The sequence below is a fragment of the Oncorhynchus mykiss genome, chromosome Y (genome assembly GCF_013265735.2).
Source record: "Oncorhynchus mykiss isolate Arlee chromosome Y, USDA_OmykA_1.1, whole genome shotgun sequence".
Classification (NCBI taxonomy): domain Eukaryota; kingdom Metazoa; phylum Chordata; class Actinopteri; order Salmoniformes; family Salmonidae; genus Oncorhynchus; species Oncorhynchus mykiss.
In genome coordinates this window covers 26,123,625-26,141,244 of record NC_048593.1, presented here as the reverse complement: position 1 = coordinate 26,141,244, position 17,620 = coordinate 26,123,625, and the positions used below count along the sequence as shown (strand labels likewise).

The window sequence follows — 17,620 nt, the reverse complement described above, 5'->3', positions numbered from 1 at the left end:
TATAGGGCAGCTAGCTAATCATTTTATAATAAGGTTAGCATCTTATAGTAAGGTTAAAATGCTTTGTGACGTTTCAGTTGTGTTGGTCCCTTTTTTGTTTTTACTATAATGTGTGTGTGTGTTTGTTTGTGGGGAGGGGTTTGAGGCTTTGAGGCCGTGTGTGGCTTTGAGGAATTGAATTTGGAATTGTGCGTGGCTGTGAGGCCGTGTGAGGCCGTGTGTGGCCGCGTGTGGCTTTGTGGCCGTGTGTGGCTGTGTGGCCGTGTGTGGCCGTGTGTGGCCGTGTGTGGCTTTGAGGCCGTGTGTGGCTGTGTGGCCATGTGTAGCTTTGTGGCCGTGTGTGGCCGTGTGTGGCCGTGTGTGGCCGTGTGAGGACGTGTGTGGCTTTGATGCCGTGTGTGGCTTTGAGGCCGTGTGTGGCTTTGAGGCCTTGTGTGTGGCTGTGAGGCCGTGTGTGGCTGTGTGGCCGTGTGTGGCTGTGTGGCCGTGTGTGGCTTTGTGGCCGTGTGTGGCTGTGTGGCCGTGTGTGGCCGTGTGTGGCCGTGTGTGGCCGTGTGAGGCCGTGTGTGGCTTTGAGGCCGTGTGTGGCTTTGAGGCCTTGTGTGTGGCTGTGAGGCCTTGTATGTGGCTGTGAGGCCGTGTGTGGCTGTGAGGCCGTGTGTGGCCGTGTGTGGCCGTGTGTGGCCGTGTGTGGCCGTGTGTGGCCGTGTGTGGCCGTGTGTGGCCGTGTGTGGCCGTGTGAGGCCGTGTGTGGCCGTGTGTGGCCGTGTGGCCATGTCTGAAACCTGCACTGTGTTCTAAATAGCAGGCATGTGGGGTTTGTGAAAATAGAACGTCTTGTAGTATGTGACATTTAGAAAATGTTGTATGCTTTAATTGCCAGGATGTCATACTCATTTTGGCTTTCATCTACTAGAATTTGCTGCTCACTATTGAGGAAGAGAATCGTTCTTCTAGAACCAAGCGTGTTTGACAACAGCTGATAATCACATAAGGTGACATGCTGTACCAAAATGAACCAACGGCTGGAATAAACGCAACTTGTGCATTAAATGACTCATTATCAGTGTAGATGAGCCTAGTACAGTATGCTGAGATGTGTTGCTTACTGCATTTGTTAAACTAAACAGTGCCTTTTAAAAAGCATTAGCACACAGCATGCCGTTTTAGTAAGTAGTAGGCAAGACTACGGCCACGGTCTGTGTGAGTGTGTGTGTAACTTACACCTGCAATTATGAATGTAAGATGAAGAAAGAGAGGCAAAGGTGGAAATACATTGTGAGTCATTGCTATATCAGGAATAAGATGAAGTCATCAATGGAGTTTGAACCTCTTTGCTGTCACAACAGTGTCCAGGGACGAATCTGAACAAAGTGGCTTATCAAAAACAGACCCGAGATAAAGGTAAACACACACAAAACAATGCCTTTGCCATTTTGGAGAAAAAAAAACCTGCACCAAAATAAGCAATTGAAACTACCTCTCAGAATTCATGGAATTATCACAAAAAGCCAGCAGCACACTTTGAGCTAGTGATATTATTTAGGATCGTAAATGTAATTGGTTGTACTTATTTGCGTTTCAACACAATTTTACATCAAACAACGTTTTCCTCTCAACAGAGACAAGGGTGTAAGTGAATACCAAAACTCTTCTTTGAACACAAGGAAAACTACTCAAGGAAATCCCAAAGCGATCCATAACTTCTACCCGTCACAACACACCATTCCTAACCTCTAAAAAAGAGATACAGTCAATCCAAGAGGGGAGATACTAAAGTAAAAGCCACAGATGTTAATATCTATCAAAAGCAGTGTAAGAATTTACCTCAGCCTCGCTGTGGAAGAGATTTGTTTAGAAGGGGTGGCGGGTGGTGTGGTTCATACCTCGCATTCCCTGGAGCCTGAGATGGTGCAGGTGCAGGAGCCAGTCCCGTTGACAAGCACGTCCATGGCCTCCGAATTGGTGGGCTTGTAGTCCACATAGTACTCCTGCAGTGGGGAGCTCAGCGTGTGCTCTGTCTCTCTAGCTTTTTTCCGCCGTTTGCGAGCCGCGGCAGAGTGCTCCTGCAACTGCTTGACGCTGCTGGGATAGCGCTTCCACGACACGTAGATCACCAACAGGATCATCGCCACAGACAAAAACAGGGCAACGCTCCCCGCCACAATCTTGTGAAAGGACACAGGCTCAAACTCATGCTCAGGTGGTGGTTCCATGGGTGGGGTGACAGCTGAAGATGCAGGGCCACCTCTAGATCCCTCTCCCCTCTTCCCAGCTCCGGTGTGGGGCGTGGGGTAGGCTGGGTGGTGTTCTGTCTGGTCTGGGCCTTTAGAGGGGGTGGGCCGGGTGCTGGCTGTGAGGGGAGTGATGGCGGTAGCCCGACACACACCGTGGGTGTCTATGGCATCCATGACCTTCTCACCTTGGGCCTCCTTGGGGGCGGCGCAGATCATGGTGGTCTCCTTGTTCCCCTTGAAGTTCCTCAGCCAGACCACCAAGGGGCAGATCACATGGCCACAGTCCCACACATTCCCCGCCAGGCTGATGGTGGTCAGGGAGATCCAGGCCGACACGGTCTCCTGGGACACGTTGGTCAGTTTGTTGGAATCCAGATTGAGTGTTTGAAGGTTGGGCAGGCATTGGTAGACAGTAGCATCCACCTCTTGCAGATCATTGCCAGACAGGTCCAGCTTCTGCAGGGAGGTCCATGTCCAGGTGAGGCCCTGGCTCATGGAGCGGATGCGGTTCCACTGCAGGTACAGCGCCCGCAGGTTGTAGAGGCGTGGGAAGTGGGAGAAGTTGATCTTGGAGAACTGGTTGTGCTCCAGGTGCAGCTCAGTCAGTTTCAGCAGGCCTGAAAAGGCGTTGCGGGTGATGCTGCGCAGGCGGTTGTAGCCCAGGTCCAGGAACTCCAGGTTTCTGCAGTCCTGGAACAGACGCACAGGGATGCTCTTCAAGGAGTTGGAGCGCATGTGCAGGCTGAGGAGCTTGCGGAGGCCCTGGAACTGGCCCGGCTGCAGGGCTGCCAGTTTGTTGTAAGACAGGTCCAGGTTGCGGAGGTTGGGTATAGGGTGGAAAGTGGTGTTGTGGAGCATTGTGATCTTGTTGGAACTCAGGATCAGCTCCTTGAGCCTCCGAACGCCTTGGAAAGCCAGTACGTCCACAGAGGCAATGTAGTTGTGGTCCAAGTAGAGCCAGATGAGCTGGTTGAGGCCCACAAACTGTCGGGCTCTGAGACTCGCCAGACTGTTGTAACGTAAGGACAGGCCTTGGCAGCCCCCTGAGAGGTTCTTGGGGACATCACGAAAGGCGCTTGACTCACAGTAGACGATTTTCCCATCACAGCGACAGCTTTTGGGGCATGGGCGCTCGCTGAGGGACGGAGATGCAGCCAGCCACACCTGCATGAGCAGCGGTACCATCAGCCAGCGGCGCCGCATAGCAGAGCCTGCAGAGAGGGACAGATTGAGAGAGAGAGAGAATATCACTTTTTACTGAAAGCATCTAACAACAACCCATCTGTCACGTTAAATGTGGGTGGCAATGATGGTCCATGTTATTATCAACCATGTGGGTCAATTATTCATCAGCACCGAAGACTACCACCACCTGCTTACTGTTCAGATATAATGTATTCAACAGGTGAAGAAAATGGTGGTTTTAATTTGGCTTTAACTGCAACCTGTCTCTGTCTGAATTTAGTCTTCCCACAAGCCGCCACAGTGCTTAAGGCAAACAAGAGAAGTCATAAAAGCAACCCGGCTCCCAGCAAATTAACATTCAGGAGCTGGCGGTTGTGTACACAAATCCGGAGGAGTATCAATTTAGAATTTAGCCACTTCACATTGAACCATAACAGAGTAGTTAAGGGGTCTGAGTAAATCATGGTGTTCACTTCCACCAAGTTCAAATAAAGAGTTCTCTAGAAACTCTATGGAGTTAAACAATTCTGCTGTGCACAAGAAACATATATAAATGTTCTGTAAGTGCCAAAATAATAGAAACACTTGAGGGATATGAGGGATTCAAAGGGGATTGAAAGCAGGTGCTTCCACACAGGTGTGGTTCATGAGATAATTAAGCAATTAACATCCCACCATGATTAAGGTACAAAAATGTAACGTAAAAGAAAAAGTCAAATACTTCAGCCACCCAAGTCATAGATTGTTCTCTCTGCTACCGGGGTACCGGAACGCCAAGTCTGGGAACAAAAGGTTCCTGAACAGCTTATACTACCAAGCAATAAGACTGCTGAACAGTTAATCAAATGGCCACCCGGACTATTTACATTGACCCCCTTTTTATTTGCACTGGCCCACTTGCACTGGCTCTATGCATACTCACTGGACTCTACCCATACACTCACACACACACACCACACCGATACTCCAATACACACACACACACCCTACATACTCTCACACACATGCATATTGACGCCCCACACACTCACACTCTTTCACACTATTATCTATCCTGAATGACTTGTCACTTTTACCCCTACCTACAGTACGTACATGTACTCTATATATTACCTCAACTATCTCGTACCCCCTCAGTACTGGTACACCTTGTATAACGCTAAGGGCCACTCCAGAAAAGGGCTCATAAGTAAGCATTACACGGTAAAGTCTATACCTGTTGTATTTGGCTTATGTGACAAATAACGTTTCATTTTATTTGATGTATAAAAATGCTGGGCAGGCCATTATTTTGGCTACCATGGCTACTCCCCCATAGGATGACAATGCCCCCATCAACAGGGCACAATTGGTCACTGAATGGTTTGATGAGCATTCAAATTATGTAAACCATGTGCCATGGCCTTCTCAGTCATCAGATCTCAACCCAACTGAACACTTATGGGAGATTCTGGAGTGGCCCTTAGACAGAGTTTTCTACCACCATCAACTAAACACCAAAATGATGGAATTTCTCCTGGAACAATGGTGTCGGATCCCTCCAATATAGTTCCAGACACTTGTAGTATCTATGCCAAGGTGCATTGAAGCTGTTCTGGCTCGTGTTGGCCCAACGCCCTATTAAGACACTTTATGTTGGTAGTTACCTGTACATGAACCATTTGAATATACAGTAAGTACAGACAAAAACAGTTATCTGATCATGCTGTGCTGTGTCCTTAGATATAATGTTACTGCTACTTGGGACAAGAAATTATATAGAAGAAATACTGCAGATGCAGACTATTGAACCACTGATGGTGATAATGAGAATCGGTCAGTATGTAGCCAGGTTTGATATCCCACTGGGCCTAGACGTCAATTCAATGTCTATTCCATGTTGGTTCAACGTAATTTCATTGAAATGACATGGAAACAACGTTGATTCAACCAGTGTGTGCCCAGTGCAATCGGTCTTTGTCCGTAGGTGAGAGTGAGCTGTTTCCATTAAAAGCACTCCCCTTACAGAGTCACTAACGATCTGTCATTAAGATGCATTGATTTCCTCTTGAGGAGTGCATCCACTGGTTGTGTGCTCTTTTCTCTGGGCTAAACCCCTGTAATACCTGGTTAACATCCTTTAATCCAAAGGTAGGATGAATGTGTGGTTTAATATAGCCCATAGTTGTTTTTAAATTGGTTATCATATGTATGTCATAAGCTAGGTTGGCGACAGATTTTCATGCGAATATAAAAGAAAATCAACATGAAGAAAATATGCGTATTTTCCCACCTGAAGTGTTTCCACCAAACTGACTTGTTCAGGAGAGAAATCTGTGCGTGCTGACATAATGCACATAAATTGTACCTTTCAGCTTAAGTTTTCAGGTACCTAATAAAAATCTAAAGTTCAACGCATGTCCATTGCCTTTTTAACTCGATAGTTTTGCCACAGGAACTGTTGTGTTAAAAGTTGCCTAGTTAAATCAAAAAGAATAAAATAGCAAATTTGCCTACTCTGGTCTTGACACGTGTGCTCTAGACAACAGCTCACAGATACAGTGTGGATAGGCTAGTCTACATGATGAAATTATTATGGATAAGAGTGAGAATATTAAGCATCAATCATCATGTAACCAGAATAATATCTTTACGATATATTTATTGTAAAGGAGCATCAAGCTCATCACCATGCACTGTCACCACCCTGTGAAGTTCATCATAATTTATTTAATCTGTTGCCTAATAAACTGCATGGTTTCCCCAGTCTTAGTAGGAGGACCAGACACCCTATCATCACTAGACTCCAAGTTTACTTCAATATAATGGTTATTATATCAATATTTGCACATAAAGGCATTTCCACAGCCATTTCTTGCATAATTGTTTTTATTGACACAAAAATATCCCACCATGTCAAAAGAACAAATTAAAGTGTATATCAGCATTTATCAAACTGTAGCGAAAGTTTCCATTACAGCTGTTGTGATTTTTTTTTACACAGTATGACTTTACTCACATAAAAACCGTGGATGGAAACGTGATTAGTGTGACACTCCAATCATCCTAGATGTTCCTCTATGATGGGAAATGTGACAGTGATGGTGTATGCATGCTAACGTTTCAGATGTGTATCAGTGAGATAGAATAAAATGCCTTTGACCGTACTTGAGGCTTAAAGCTAAAAATCTTAGTTGAAACAATAACAAAAGCAATCACCCCTCTTTTTGTAAAAAGCTGAGGAACGGGCCTGGAGAAATGAAACCATTCTCAAATTCATCCATGACATCAAATGTATAGTTTTAACCATGTTTTGAGCCTACAGTGTTTGTTTCCATTTTTTTTAAATTACAAACACTGGAGTAAAACAAGCTTATATTTTGGTTTCTGATGAGGTAAGACATTTGAACTAAGCCTATGATGCACACATAATGTATTTACTCTTCAAGAATCCATAGGCATATAGTATTAATGTACAGTATACAGATACAGTGCCTTGCGAAAGTATTCGGCCCCCTTGAACTTTGCGACCTTTTGCCACATTTTAGGCTTCAAACATAAAGATATAACATTTTATTTTTTTGTGAAGAATCAACAACAAGTGGGACACAATCATGAAGTGGAACGACATTTATTAGATATTTCAAACTTTTTTAACAAATCAAAAACTGAAAAATTGGGCGTGCAAAATTATTAGGCCCCTTTACTTTCAGTGCAGCAAACTCTCTCCAGAAGTTCAGTGAGGATCTCTGAATGATCCAATGTTGACCTAAATGACTAATGATGATAAATACAATCCACCTGTGTGTAATCAAGTCTCCGTATAAATGCACCTGCACTGTGATAGTCTCAGAGGTCCGTTAAAAGCGCAGAGAGCATCATGAAGAACAAGGAACACACCAGGCAGGTCCGAGATACTGTTGTGAAGAAGTTTAAAGCCGGATTTGGATACAAAAAGATTTCCCAAGCTTTAAACATCCCAAGGAGCACTGTGCAAGCAATAATATTGAAATGGAAGGAGTATCGGACCACTGCAAATCTACCAAGACCTGGCCGTCCCTCTAAACTTTCAGCTCATACAAGGAGAAGACTGATCAGAGATGCAGCCAAGAGGCCCATGATCACTCTGGATGAACTGCAGAGATCTAGGACAACAATCAGTCGGATATTGCACAAATCTGGCCTTTATGGAAGAGTGGCAAGAAGAAAGCCATTTCTTAAAGATATCCATAAAAAGTGTCGTTTAAAGTTTGCCACAAGCCACCTGGGAGACACACCAAACATGTGGAAGAAGGTGCTCTGGTCAGATGAAACCAAAATTGAACTTTTTGGCAACAATGCAAAACGTTATGTTAGGCGTAAAAGCAACACAGCTCATCACCCTGAACACACCATACCCACTGTCAAACATGGTGGTGGCAGCATCATGGTTTGGGCCTGCTTTTCTTCAGCAGGGACAGGGAAGATGGTTAAAATTGATGGGAAGATGGATGGAGCCAAATACAGGACCATTCTGGAAGAAAACCTGATGGAGTCTGCAAAAGACCTGAGACTGGGACAGAGATTTGTCTTCCAACAAGACAATGATCCAAAAAATAAAGCAAAATCTACAATGGAATGGTTCAAAAATAAACATATCCAGGTGTTAGAATGGCCAAGTCAAAGTCCAGACCTGAATCCAATCGAGAATCTGTGGAAAGAACTGAAAACTGCTGTTCACAAATGCTCTCCATCCAACCTCACTGAGTTTTGCAAGGAGGAATGGGAAAAAATGTCAGTCTCTCGATGTGCAAAACTGATAGAGACATACCCCAAGCGACTTACAGCTGTAATCGCAGCAAAAGGTGGCGCTACAAAGTATTAACTTAAGGGGGCTGAATAATTTTGCACGCCCAATTTTTCAGTTTTTGATTTGTTAAAAAAGTTTGAAATATCCAATAAATGTCGTTCCACTTCATGATTGTGTCCCACTTGTTGTTGATTCTTCACAAAAAAATACAGTTTTATGTCTTTATGTTTGAAGCCTGAAATGTGACAAAAGGTCGCAAAGTTCAAGGGGGCCGAATACTTTCGCAAGGCACTGTACCCGGCTTAAAACCCCAAAGAGCAAGCATCCTTATTCCTTGATGAAAATTTGCTCCAGAGTGCTCAGACTGTGGCGAAGGTTCACCTTCCAACAGGACAATGACCCTAAGCACACAGCCAAGACAACGGGACAAGTCTCTGAATGTCCTTGAGTGGCCCAGCCAGAGCCCGGACTTGAACCCGATCGAACATCTCTGGAGAGACCTGCAGCAACGCTCCACATCCAACCTAACAGAGATTGAGAGGATCTGCAGAGAAGAATGGGAGAAACTCCCCATAGTAGCATCATACTCAAGAAGACGCAAGGCTGTAATCGCTGCCAAAGTAATGAGTAACGAGGCTGAACACTTATGTAAATGTGATATTTAAAAAATAAAAATTGTAATGAATTTGCAACAAAAATAAAAATGAAAAAATGTTGCTTTGGCATTATGGGTCATTGTGTGTAGATTGGTACACAACTTTTTGTTAGAATAAGGCTGTAACGTAATAAAATATGGTAAAAGGATCTGAATACTTTCCAATGCACTGTAAGCACTTTGTGATAACTGCTGATGTAAAAATTGCTTTATAAAATACATTTTATTGATTGATTCTCTCTCTCTCTGTGTGTGTGTGTGTGTGTGTGTGTGTGTGTGTGTGTGTGTGTGTGTGTGTGTGTGTGTGTGTGTGTGTGTGTGTGTGTGTGTGTAAAACCTTGGGATTCTAAAGATAATGTATGACAGTTTTTGATTGAACCAGGTCCTCCATCAATTATTTCGTTTTCTTTAGTTAGTCTCTAGTCTAGAAGATAAATTACTAACAGGAAAATGCTGATCAAAAGCTTAACAAATGATTTCTCTATCTGCAATGTTTTTTACTCATGTCAAATTTGTTACAATATCAGTACATACATGTATATTCCTGTGTTTCAAAAACTTAAAGTTTAGTATTTTTTTTAAACTCTAATTAGGCAAGTCAACATTATAGAACACAACATTGTTGATTTACTGTAAAGAAAATGTCATTGCATGTCTTTCATGTGATGCATTGTGGGCAGCTTAAAGAAATTGTGTGTTCATCAGATTTAGTGTACATTTACACATCCTCCTAAGAGATGTGTAGCTTTATTAACATAGCTTGTGAGATACATACTTTAGCTTGAGCCTTCTTCATTAGGCACCTTTATGCCCTGACTGACACGGTGTGGTTTAATGAGCACGCTGTGCACTAATGATTCACTAAGCCATCTTCCTCTCCTCATATAACTCTTATCTTATTCAGAGAAGAACACAGGTTGCCTTCAGGGGTCACTCATGAGCTGTGTGTATCGATTACCACCTCTCTACCATACTTCCCTAATCATTACCATTTGGTTACCATATCAGCCGATTAACTATATATCACCTCTTCATTCCTAACACTCCACTATTACCACTTCAGTTGTTAGACTTCTTTTTTCCCCTTGAACTGCATAGCCATAATCATCCATGTTCCAATCATTGGTTTGTTGCCCATATCCTTGGTACACCTTTGCTTTTTATTGTGATTACCATGCTAGGATTAACTGTATAAGTCAATTTACTACTTATCCCCTTATAATAACAGAATATCTCTGCTTCTGCTACTCCTACTACCAATACTACTAGCACTACTACTAAGATTGCTACAATAAAACTAAGATGGCAGGGATATGGATCCTTTTGTTTTTAAACTTTAACAAAGAATGAGAGGAAGAGCACAAAGCTGACCCACTGTCAAGATATATAAATCATAGCTTGGCAAATATACACTACGCTATGATCTTTGAACACCCAAGTGGCTCATTGTTGTGTTTTTTTTGCCATTAACAAAACTGCTATCAGGCGCAGCCATGCCCACATTGTGTCTGGACACGAGCCTAATGCTTAGGGAAGGACGTCCCCTCAGACCAGCCTAAGCCATCCTATTAGTCTCCAATTAACATTGAGATGAGTACTAGCCAGCCGAAGCAGTCCAATTTCCTTGGTGCTTGGGAACCAGCGCTTCCTGTCCTGTGTGTATTGCCTCAATGTTCTGAGGATACGCAGATGTCTTTGGGTAATCACAGAAATGCAGAGCAGATACATTGGCTATTTGCAGTTACTGAAGTAGGTGGTCTACAGTACAAACAAGGGCAACTGGATGAAGAGAAAGTTTGTGGTGGATTCTCCTCAATACACCAGTATCCAAAAGCACGTGCACGCACACAGAGATGTGTGTTAGTGTAGAGTTGTTTTGTCCTTGTGTCTGTTTTCTGATTTCCCCTGGCGGGAAGGGTTCCGTCAGGTTGGAGTGACTGAGAATAACCAATCAACCTCCAGCACTCACAACACTATTGATGACTGTCACATCCTCTCTCAGAGCCACCCCTGCCCTGCTGCCCTCTCGAGGGGCCTCATTTATCAACCATGCGTACGCATTTCTTACTAAATTCTGGCGTACGTGGAGGTTCTAGGATTTGCGTGCGCAACAAATTATTGTTCTTTATCAAACTGTCACATGCAACATACAGGCATGTTTTCATTGATAAATCAGAACCATATTATATGTGTGGTCGTAAAACGAGCGCTACAACCTCGACTAGAAAACGCCCTCCATTCACCTTTGATTTGGAGATGTGGAACTGGGCCATGAAAGCCCCCCCCCCAAAAAAAAATCAATGGAAAATGTGATTTCTGTAGAGGTGTGGGCAGAACGTTCTAGTGACTTATCCAAATAAAAAATGCATGCTGCTTAGCGAGTTCCAAACAGTGGCTGCGCATTGTACAAGATTGATTGTCCTTTCAAACAAATTAAAAGTAAATGCTACAACCCACACCTCTATGCGAAAGACAAATTGTTATTCAACATTTTGTTTATCAATACATGATTGAGTTTTTCTATACTGCCTTTGTAGCCTATAGGCTCTGAAATTAAATAGACTTTGATGTCGTGCTCCTAAACCTATCGCACAGCAAAACAGTAGCCATCCCATACTGTCAATTTACTGTTCTATTTACACTGAACAAAAATATTAACACAACATGTAAAGTGTTGGTCCCATGTTTCATGAGCTGAAATAAAAGATGTTCAATACGCGTAAATGGCTTATTTCTCTTCTATTTTGCACACAAATTTGATTACATCCCTGAGAGTGAGCATTTCTCCTTTGCCAAGATACTTGGAACAAAGATGTCTCAAGTTGAGGGAGCTTTCAATTGGCATACTGACTGCAGGAATGTCCTCCAGAGCAGTTGCTAGAGAATTGTATGTTTTCTTCTCTACCATAAGCCACCTCCAACATTGTTTTAGAGAATGTGGAAGTACGTCCAACACATTTTACAGCCGCAGACCACGTGTAACCAGCCCAGGACCTCCTGTGGGATCGTCTGAGACCAGCCACCCAGACAGCATTTGAAAATGTGGGTTTGCACAACCGAATAATATCTGCACTAAACTGTCAGAAACAATTTCAAGGAAGCTCATCTACATGCTCATTGTCCTTATCAGGGTCTTGACCTGACTGCAGTTTGGCGTCGTAACCAACTTCAGTGGGCAAATGCTCACCTTCGATGGCCACTGCGGGATCATCTGAGACCAGCCAGAGGGACAGCAGATGAAAATGTGAGTTTGCACAACCTAATAATTTCTGCACAAACTGTCAGAAATTGTCTCAGAGATTCTCATCTGCATGCTCGTTGTCCTCACCAGGGTCTTGACCTGACTATCGTAACCAACTTCAGTCGCAAATACTCACCTTCGATGGCCACTGGCACGCTGGAGAAGCGTGCTCTTCACGAATGAATTCCGGTTTCAACTTTACTGGGCAGATGGCAGACAGCATGTATGGCGTCGTGTGGGCGATCGGTTTGCTGTCATCGCTGTGAACAGAGTACCCCACGGGTTATGGTATGGGAAGGCATAAGCTATGGACAACGAACATAATTGCATTTTATTGATGGCATTTTGAATGGACAGAGATACCGTGACGAGATCCTGAGACCCATTGTCGTGCCATTCATCTGCCGATATCACCTCATGTTTCAGTATGATAATGCATGTCACAAGGATCTATACACAATTCCTGGAAGCTGAAAATGTCCCAGTTCTTCCACTGCAAACTCACCACACATGCCACACATTGAGCATGTGTGGGATGCTCTGGATCGACATGTATGACAGCGTGTTCCAGTTCTCGTCAATATCCAGCAACTTCACACAGCCATTGAAGAGGAATGGGACAACATTCCACAGGCCACAATCAACCCCCTGATCAACTCCATGTGAAGGAGATGTGTCACGCTGCATTAGGCAAATGGTGGTCACACCAGATACTGACTGGTTTTCTGATCTACGTCCCTATCTTTTTTTAAGGTGTCTGTGACCAACAGATGCATATCTGTATTCCCAGGCATGTGAAATCCATAGATTTAGGCCTAATGAATATATTCCAATTGACTGATTGCCTTATATGAACTGTAACTCAGTTAAAACTGTGAAATTGTAACATGTTGCATTTATATTCCCGTTCAGTGTACAGTACTTTCGAACATGCTTTGCTATTGAATGAGCGATTGATAAATGGTAGCCTACTATTTCTGTAGTGGGAATAATTTCAACCAGTTATGTCAGAAAAGGAGAGACATGTCCTGCGATATGATTATGATTTAGGCCTATAATAAAAGTTAAATAAACACATTAGATGACATGCTGCTATGCAATCTCTTTACCAACGGCAAATGCATCTGTTTTATCATCAGGTCTATATCTAATGTTTTTCCTACCATTATTATAATTCCAGTGCATCAAACACCTACCATTTCCCCAAACAAACAATAAGCCTATTTCTTGCAATACAGTAGATCAACCTTCTAGAAGTTGTGTGCACTCATGGTTTGAGATTTGCGTGGAGATACGCACACTTCCCATCAAGTTCAAAACCTTTGCGGGAAAACTGGCACACACAAGTTTTAGAGTCTTTTATGTGCCCACACCCCTTTGATAAATGATGCCCCAGGGGCCTCAACCGAGTATACATACAAAATTTACCCCAAAATGTGCGTGTGCCAGTTCACACAAAAGTTGGCATTGATAAAAAATGTACTTGATGTGAGAATGTGCTCTCCACCCCATAAACTTTAGACCATACATATGCATCTGCTAGAGGTTGAAATATTGTGTTGCAAGCTGGCAAGTATGTTGTGCAAATGGGGGATATGATGAAACAGCCAGGTCTCATAGACTAGATATAACATAGCAAATGTTATGTTTGGTATGGTTACATAAGACAGATGGTTACTTAAGTCAAAAACGAACGTAGGGTGGTTGGTCAGGGATATATTGGGAATGTCTAGCAATACAAAGGTTGCGAGGTCGAATCTCATCACGGACAACTTTAACATTTTTGCTAATTAGTAACTTTTCAACTACTTATTACTTCTTAGCTATTTTGCAATTACTTAGCATGTTAGCTAACCCTTCCCCTAACCTTAACCCTTTTAGCTATCCCTTTCCCTAACCCTAACCCTTTTAGATAACCCTAATCTTAACCCTTTTAGCTAATCCTTCCCCTAACACCTTAACCTAACTCCTAAACTTAACCCTAACCCCTAGTCTAGCTAATGTTAGCCAGCTAGCTAATGTTAGCCACCTAGTTCAAATTAGTAAGATATCAAAGGTTTCGCTAATTTGTATAGTATGTTTTGCAAATGTGTCAAATATTGTACGTTATGCAAATTCGGAACATATAATGTGAGTTGTAATTAGTAACAAGTCATACGAAACGGGTGATGGACATCCACAAATGAATACATACCATATGAAACGTGACATATCACACTAAATGGAGTGTCTCGGATTTACATACAGAATAATATGAAATGCTCTGAGACCAGGTTGGATTGAAAAGCTTATTCATAGAAAACAAACAAACAATGCATTAAAATACAAGTATACGAGTATTTTGCCTGTTGCCTAAGGAAGAGAGAAAAAGCACGATCAATGCAATCCATCCTGCATTGTCATTAGCAATTCCAAGTGCTCAAGCTATATCTATATAGACTAAACTCTTAGAGAAAAGATTCTAGATATAACCAAAAAGGGTTCAATGCTTGCTCCATATGGCACCCCTAAAGGTTCAATATAGAATTGAAATTGGTTCCATAGAAAACCCTATATGCTACCCAAGGCTTCTATATGGAACCAATTATGGTTCAGTGAGGAACCCCTGGGGTTCTGATCAAAGCACCCTATAAAAGGGTCCTATATAGAACCTTTAGGGGTGCCATATATGAAGCAAGCAATAGAACTTATTGGTTATATCCAGAATCTTTTTTTTTCCCTAAGAGTGGACAGGCTAGTGCAAAACTAACTTTTCAATAATGTGCAGTCATATTTATATGTGAGCATTTAGAATTATTATTATTGTTATTTCAGAGCAAGTGTACAATTTAAAACTGAGCCCATATACATTTCATTGGCTCTTTGATTCCAATGTTCTTTTAGGTAAACAATGTATCGATGCAGTGCAGTAGCCTACTGTAGGTCGATACATCGTGCCACCTTACAATTAATGGCACTGCATAGCCAGTGCACTTGGCCATCTGTGTAAGTTAAATAAAGGCTGTGGAGATTAGGCTATACCTCGGGCGACAATAACAGAGGTAGCAAAGACAGAGAGAAAAACACGTAGGCCTAAATGAACTGTCAACACAAACATACTGATGATTTAAATAGTCAGAAACTCAAGCAACCACATGCCTAGACACACGCACCGAACACACACACACACACACACACACACTTGAGCGAACATGCTCACACAATTTGATGCACGATTTGCAGGCTGTTCGCGCTCCAAATTGCATTCATTAAGCCTATTGTAGATGCCAGGTCAAATAACAGAAATTATTCCCAATCGGCTCTCAACGACCAAAGAGCAAGAGAGAACATAACAGACTGTCTTCACCGCTTAACAAAGAGCAGGTGCACACACGACACTAGCCTATATGTATGATTTGATATAGCAAAGCAAAATGATGATCTCATGAGTAAAGTTTATCTGCGTAATTAATCTGCATGTAGCTTAATGTATCGAACTACAGATAAAAATGACAGCTTATAACAGATAAAAATGCACCTTATGGATCAGCGGGGACTGTGAAGAGAAACACAGACACACGCATACACACTCACACATGATAACATACGCACTATACACACGTACATGGATTTTGTGTTGTAGTATGTAGTGGTAGAGTAGCGGCCTGAGTGCAAACACTTAATATGTTGTGAAATCAGTTGTGAAATGTAATTCAATGTTTTTAATTGTAAATAACTGCCTTAATTGTGCAGGACCCCAGGCAGAGTAGCTGCTGCAAAGCAGTAAATACAAAATACAAAACGCATATACTCATGAAACTCAAATGATCTGTTCTCGGTTATTGTTGGACATAGGCTACCACTGACACGTTAGATCATTAAATGAAAGAAAACACAACCATGAACGGGTTGTCGATAATTATGCAGGACCACGCTTTGTGAAGTTGACTTGCATCCAACATAAAACATGATTAGCATTCCAGTCCCAATCAATGATCCGGATTCAGTCTGCTTCTTAAAGCAGTGAAGAAGAAATAGGAGGCTCCAGACATAAGCTAATGAATGGATGCATTCGACTACAGAGCTTTTTGTAAACGGAACAGTTATTTCAGATGCAATCACAGGCTAAACTAGAACGGCATATTTGCATATTTGTTATGTGTCCAATTCTTAATCTCACAAAGACATTCATCGCATGTAATACCGCAAGGAGAAAAAACGAACCATATTGCAGCTCTGTGATTGTTGACTGTTTTGGGCACATCATGGCTATTCAAAACGATAAGTGTGCTACATTTGTTTTATAACACTTACAAATTAACAATCTTTTGTGAAATCTCGAAATTGCAATAATAGTTTTTTTTATCTGAACATCCCAGATCTTTTCGCGTTACCGGCATTGTGTGAGTGAATTTTAGGGAAAAGACGCATTAGCTTACTCTCGTTTTCCCTACATGAAGCAGATATGGTACATTTACATGCACATATAACCTACTTACCCATATCCGCTTATCTGTCAGCTCCTGACCACAGGTTTTAAAGCCTTCCAGCGTGCGACACCCGAGTCCGCATGACACGCGCTCTCCTCAAACGGTGTGGTTCTAATCCACGACCCCAGTCACTGCGCGCAGCCGCCGATTCCAACACGCACCTGCCCGTCGCTGACCCCGGAATTTAAGCGAGTCAGATGGGTATCCGTGTGTCAATCCCTTAGTTTCACCATGGAACATATCTCACTATTCCCAACGACAGACGAAAATCCTGATCTAGTTTTCTATCACATCCGTGCATATAATTCCCGCGTAAAATTGTTGGGTCCAATATCAACAGCGCCACAGAGAGTAAACAATGCCACATCCAAGTCATAAATGACAATTCAAAAATAATCATGACAGTTGAAAGATTCCAGTTGATACTTTCTCGTCACTCTCTATCCATCCATTATCGCATAAAGCGCAAACAACGATTTGCCCAAGAGGCTTTGTGAACACCAGAAGATCTCCCCAGTGAAAAGCGACATATAAATCTTGCGATGACTGACAGGGAATTCACACCTAAAGAATCTTTACCTGATCAGAGGAAAATTCAAAAGGGTCTGCTAACGGTAGTTTAACTCGTTAAACAAACCAAAATCATTCAGGATGAACATTCCCCCTTTCACCTCTATTATCTCTCCTCGTCGCTGAAACCAAATAGAACATAAATGCAAGCGTTTGAGTAGTTAACACTTCCGCGTGTATCACGGCAACTTTTTCAGGCAGAATCGGAATGCCCTCTTCTGGTGAGAGAGTACCCCCCCGCATAAATATATATTTCCCTCGGCTCTCCCTCAGCATACAGTACACGTCTCTGCAGGCTGTGTATATGTTGAAAGTAGCATGTAGCAAAAATATTGACAGAGAGAAAGGGACATTCTCTGATGCTGACAATTGACATGCTCTTGCACGATAGCAATTAGCACATTAGCCTAGATTTATGCCCAATGAAAGGCTACATTGTCACGTTCTGACCTCTATTTCCTTTGTTTTGTATGTAGTTAGTATGGTCAGGGCGTG

The 17,620-nt window shown here is 42.6% G+C and overlaps 1 protein-coding gene across 2 annotated transcripts in view; it reads right to left on the bottom strand.

Annotated features, from left to right (window-relative positions):
• LOC110509874 (leucine-rich repeat transmembrane neuronal protein 4) overlaps positions 1-17,340 on the bottom strand; it is a 139,999-nt gene extending 122,659 nt beyond the window's left edge. The window contains exons 1-3 of one of the 2 annotated variants that reach the window (XM_036967882.1): positions 16,565-17,340; positions 12,223-12,346; positions 1,887-3,448 (exon numbers count right to left, since the gene is read on the bottom strand). In XM_036967882.1, the coding sequence (XP_036823777.1) occupies positions 1,887-3,440 (1,554 nt within the window). In that variant the 5' untranslated portion in view covers positions 3,441-3,448; positions 12,223-12,346; positions 16,565-17,340. The remainder of the gene's footprint in view (positions 1-1,886; positions 3,449-12,222; positions 12,347-16,564) is intronic. The other variant, XM_021591052.2, reaches the window with a different exon arrangement.
• Between the last annotated feature and the right edge of the window lie 280 nt (positions 17,341-17,620).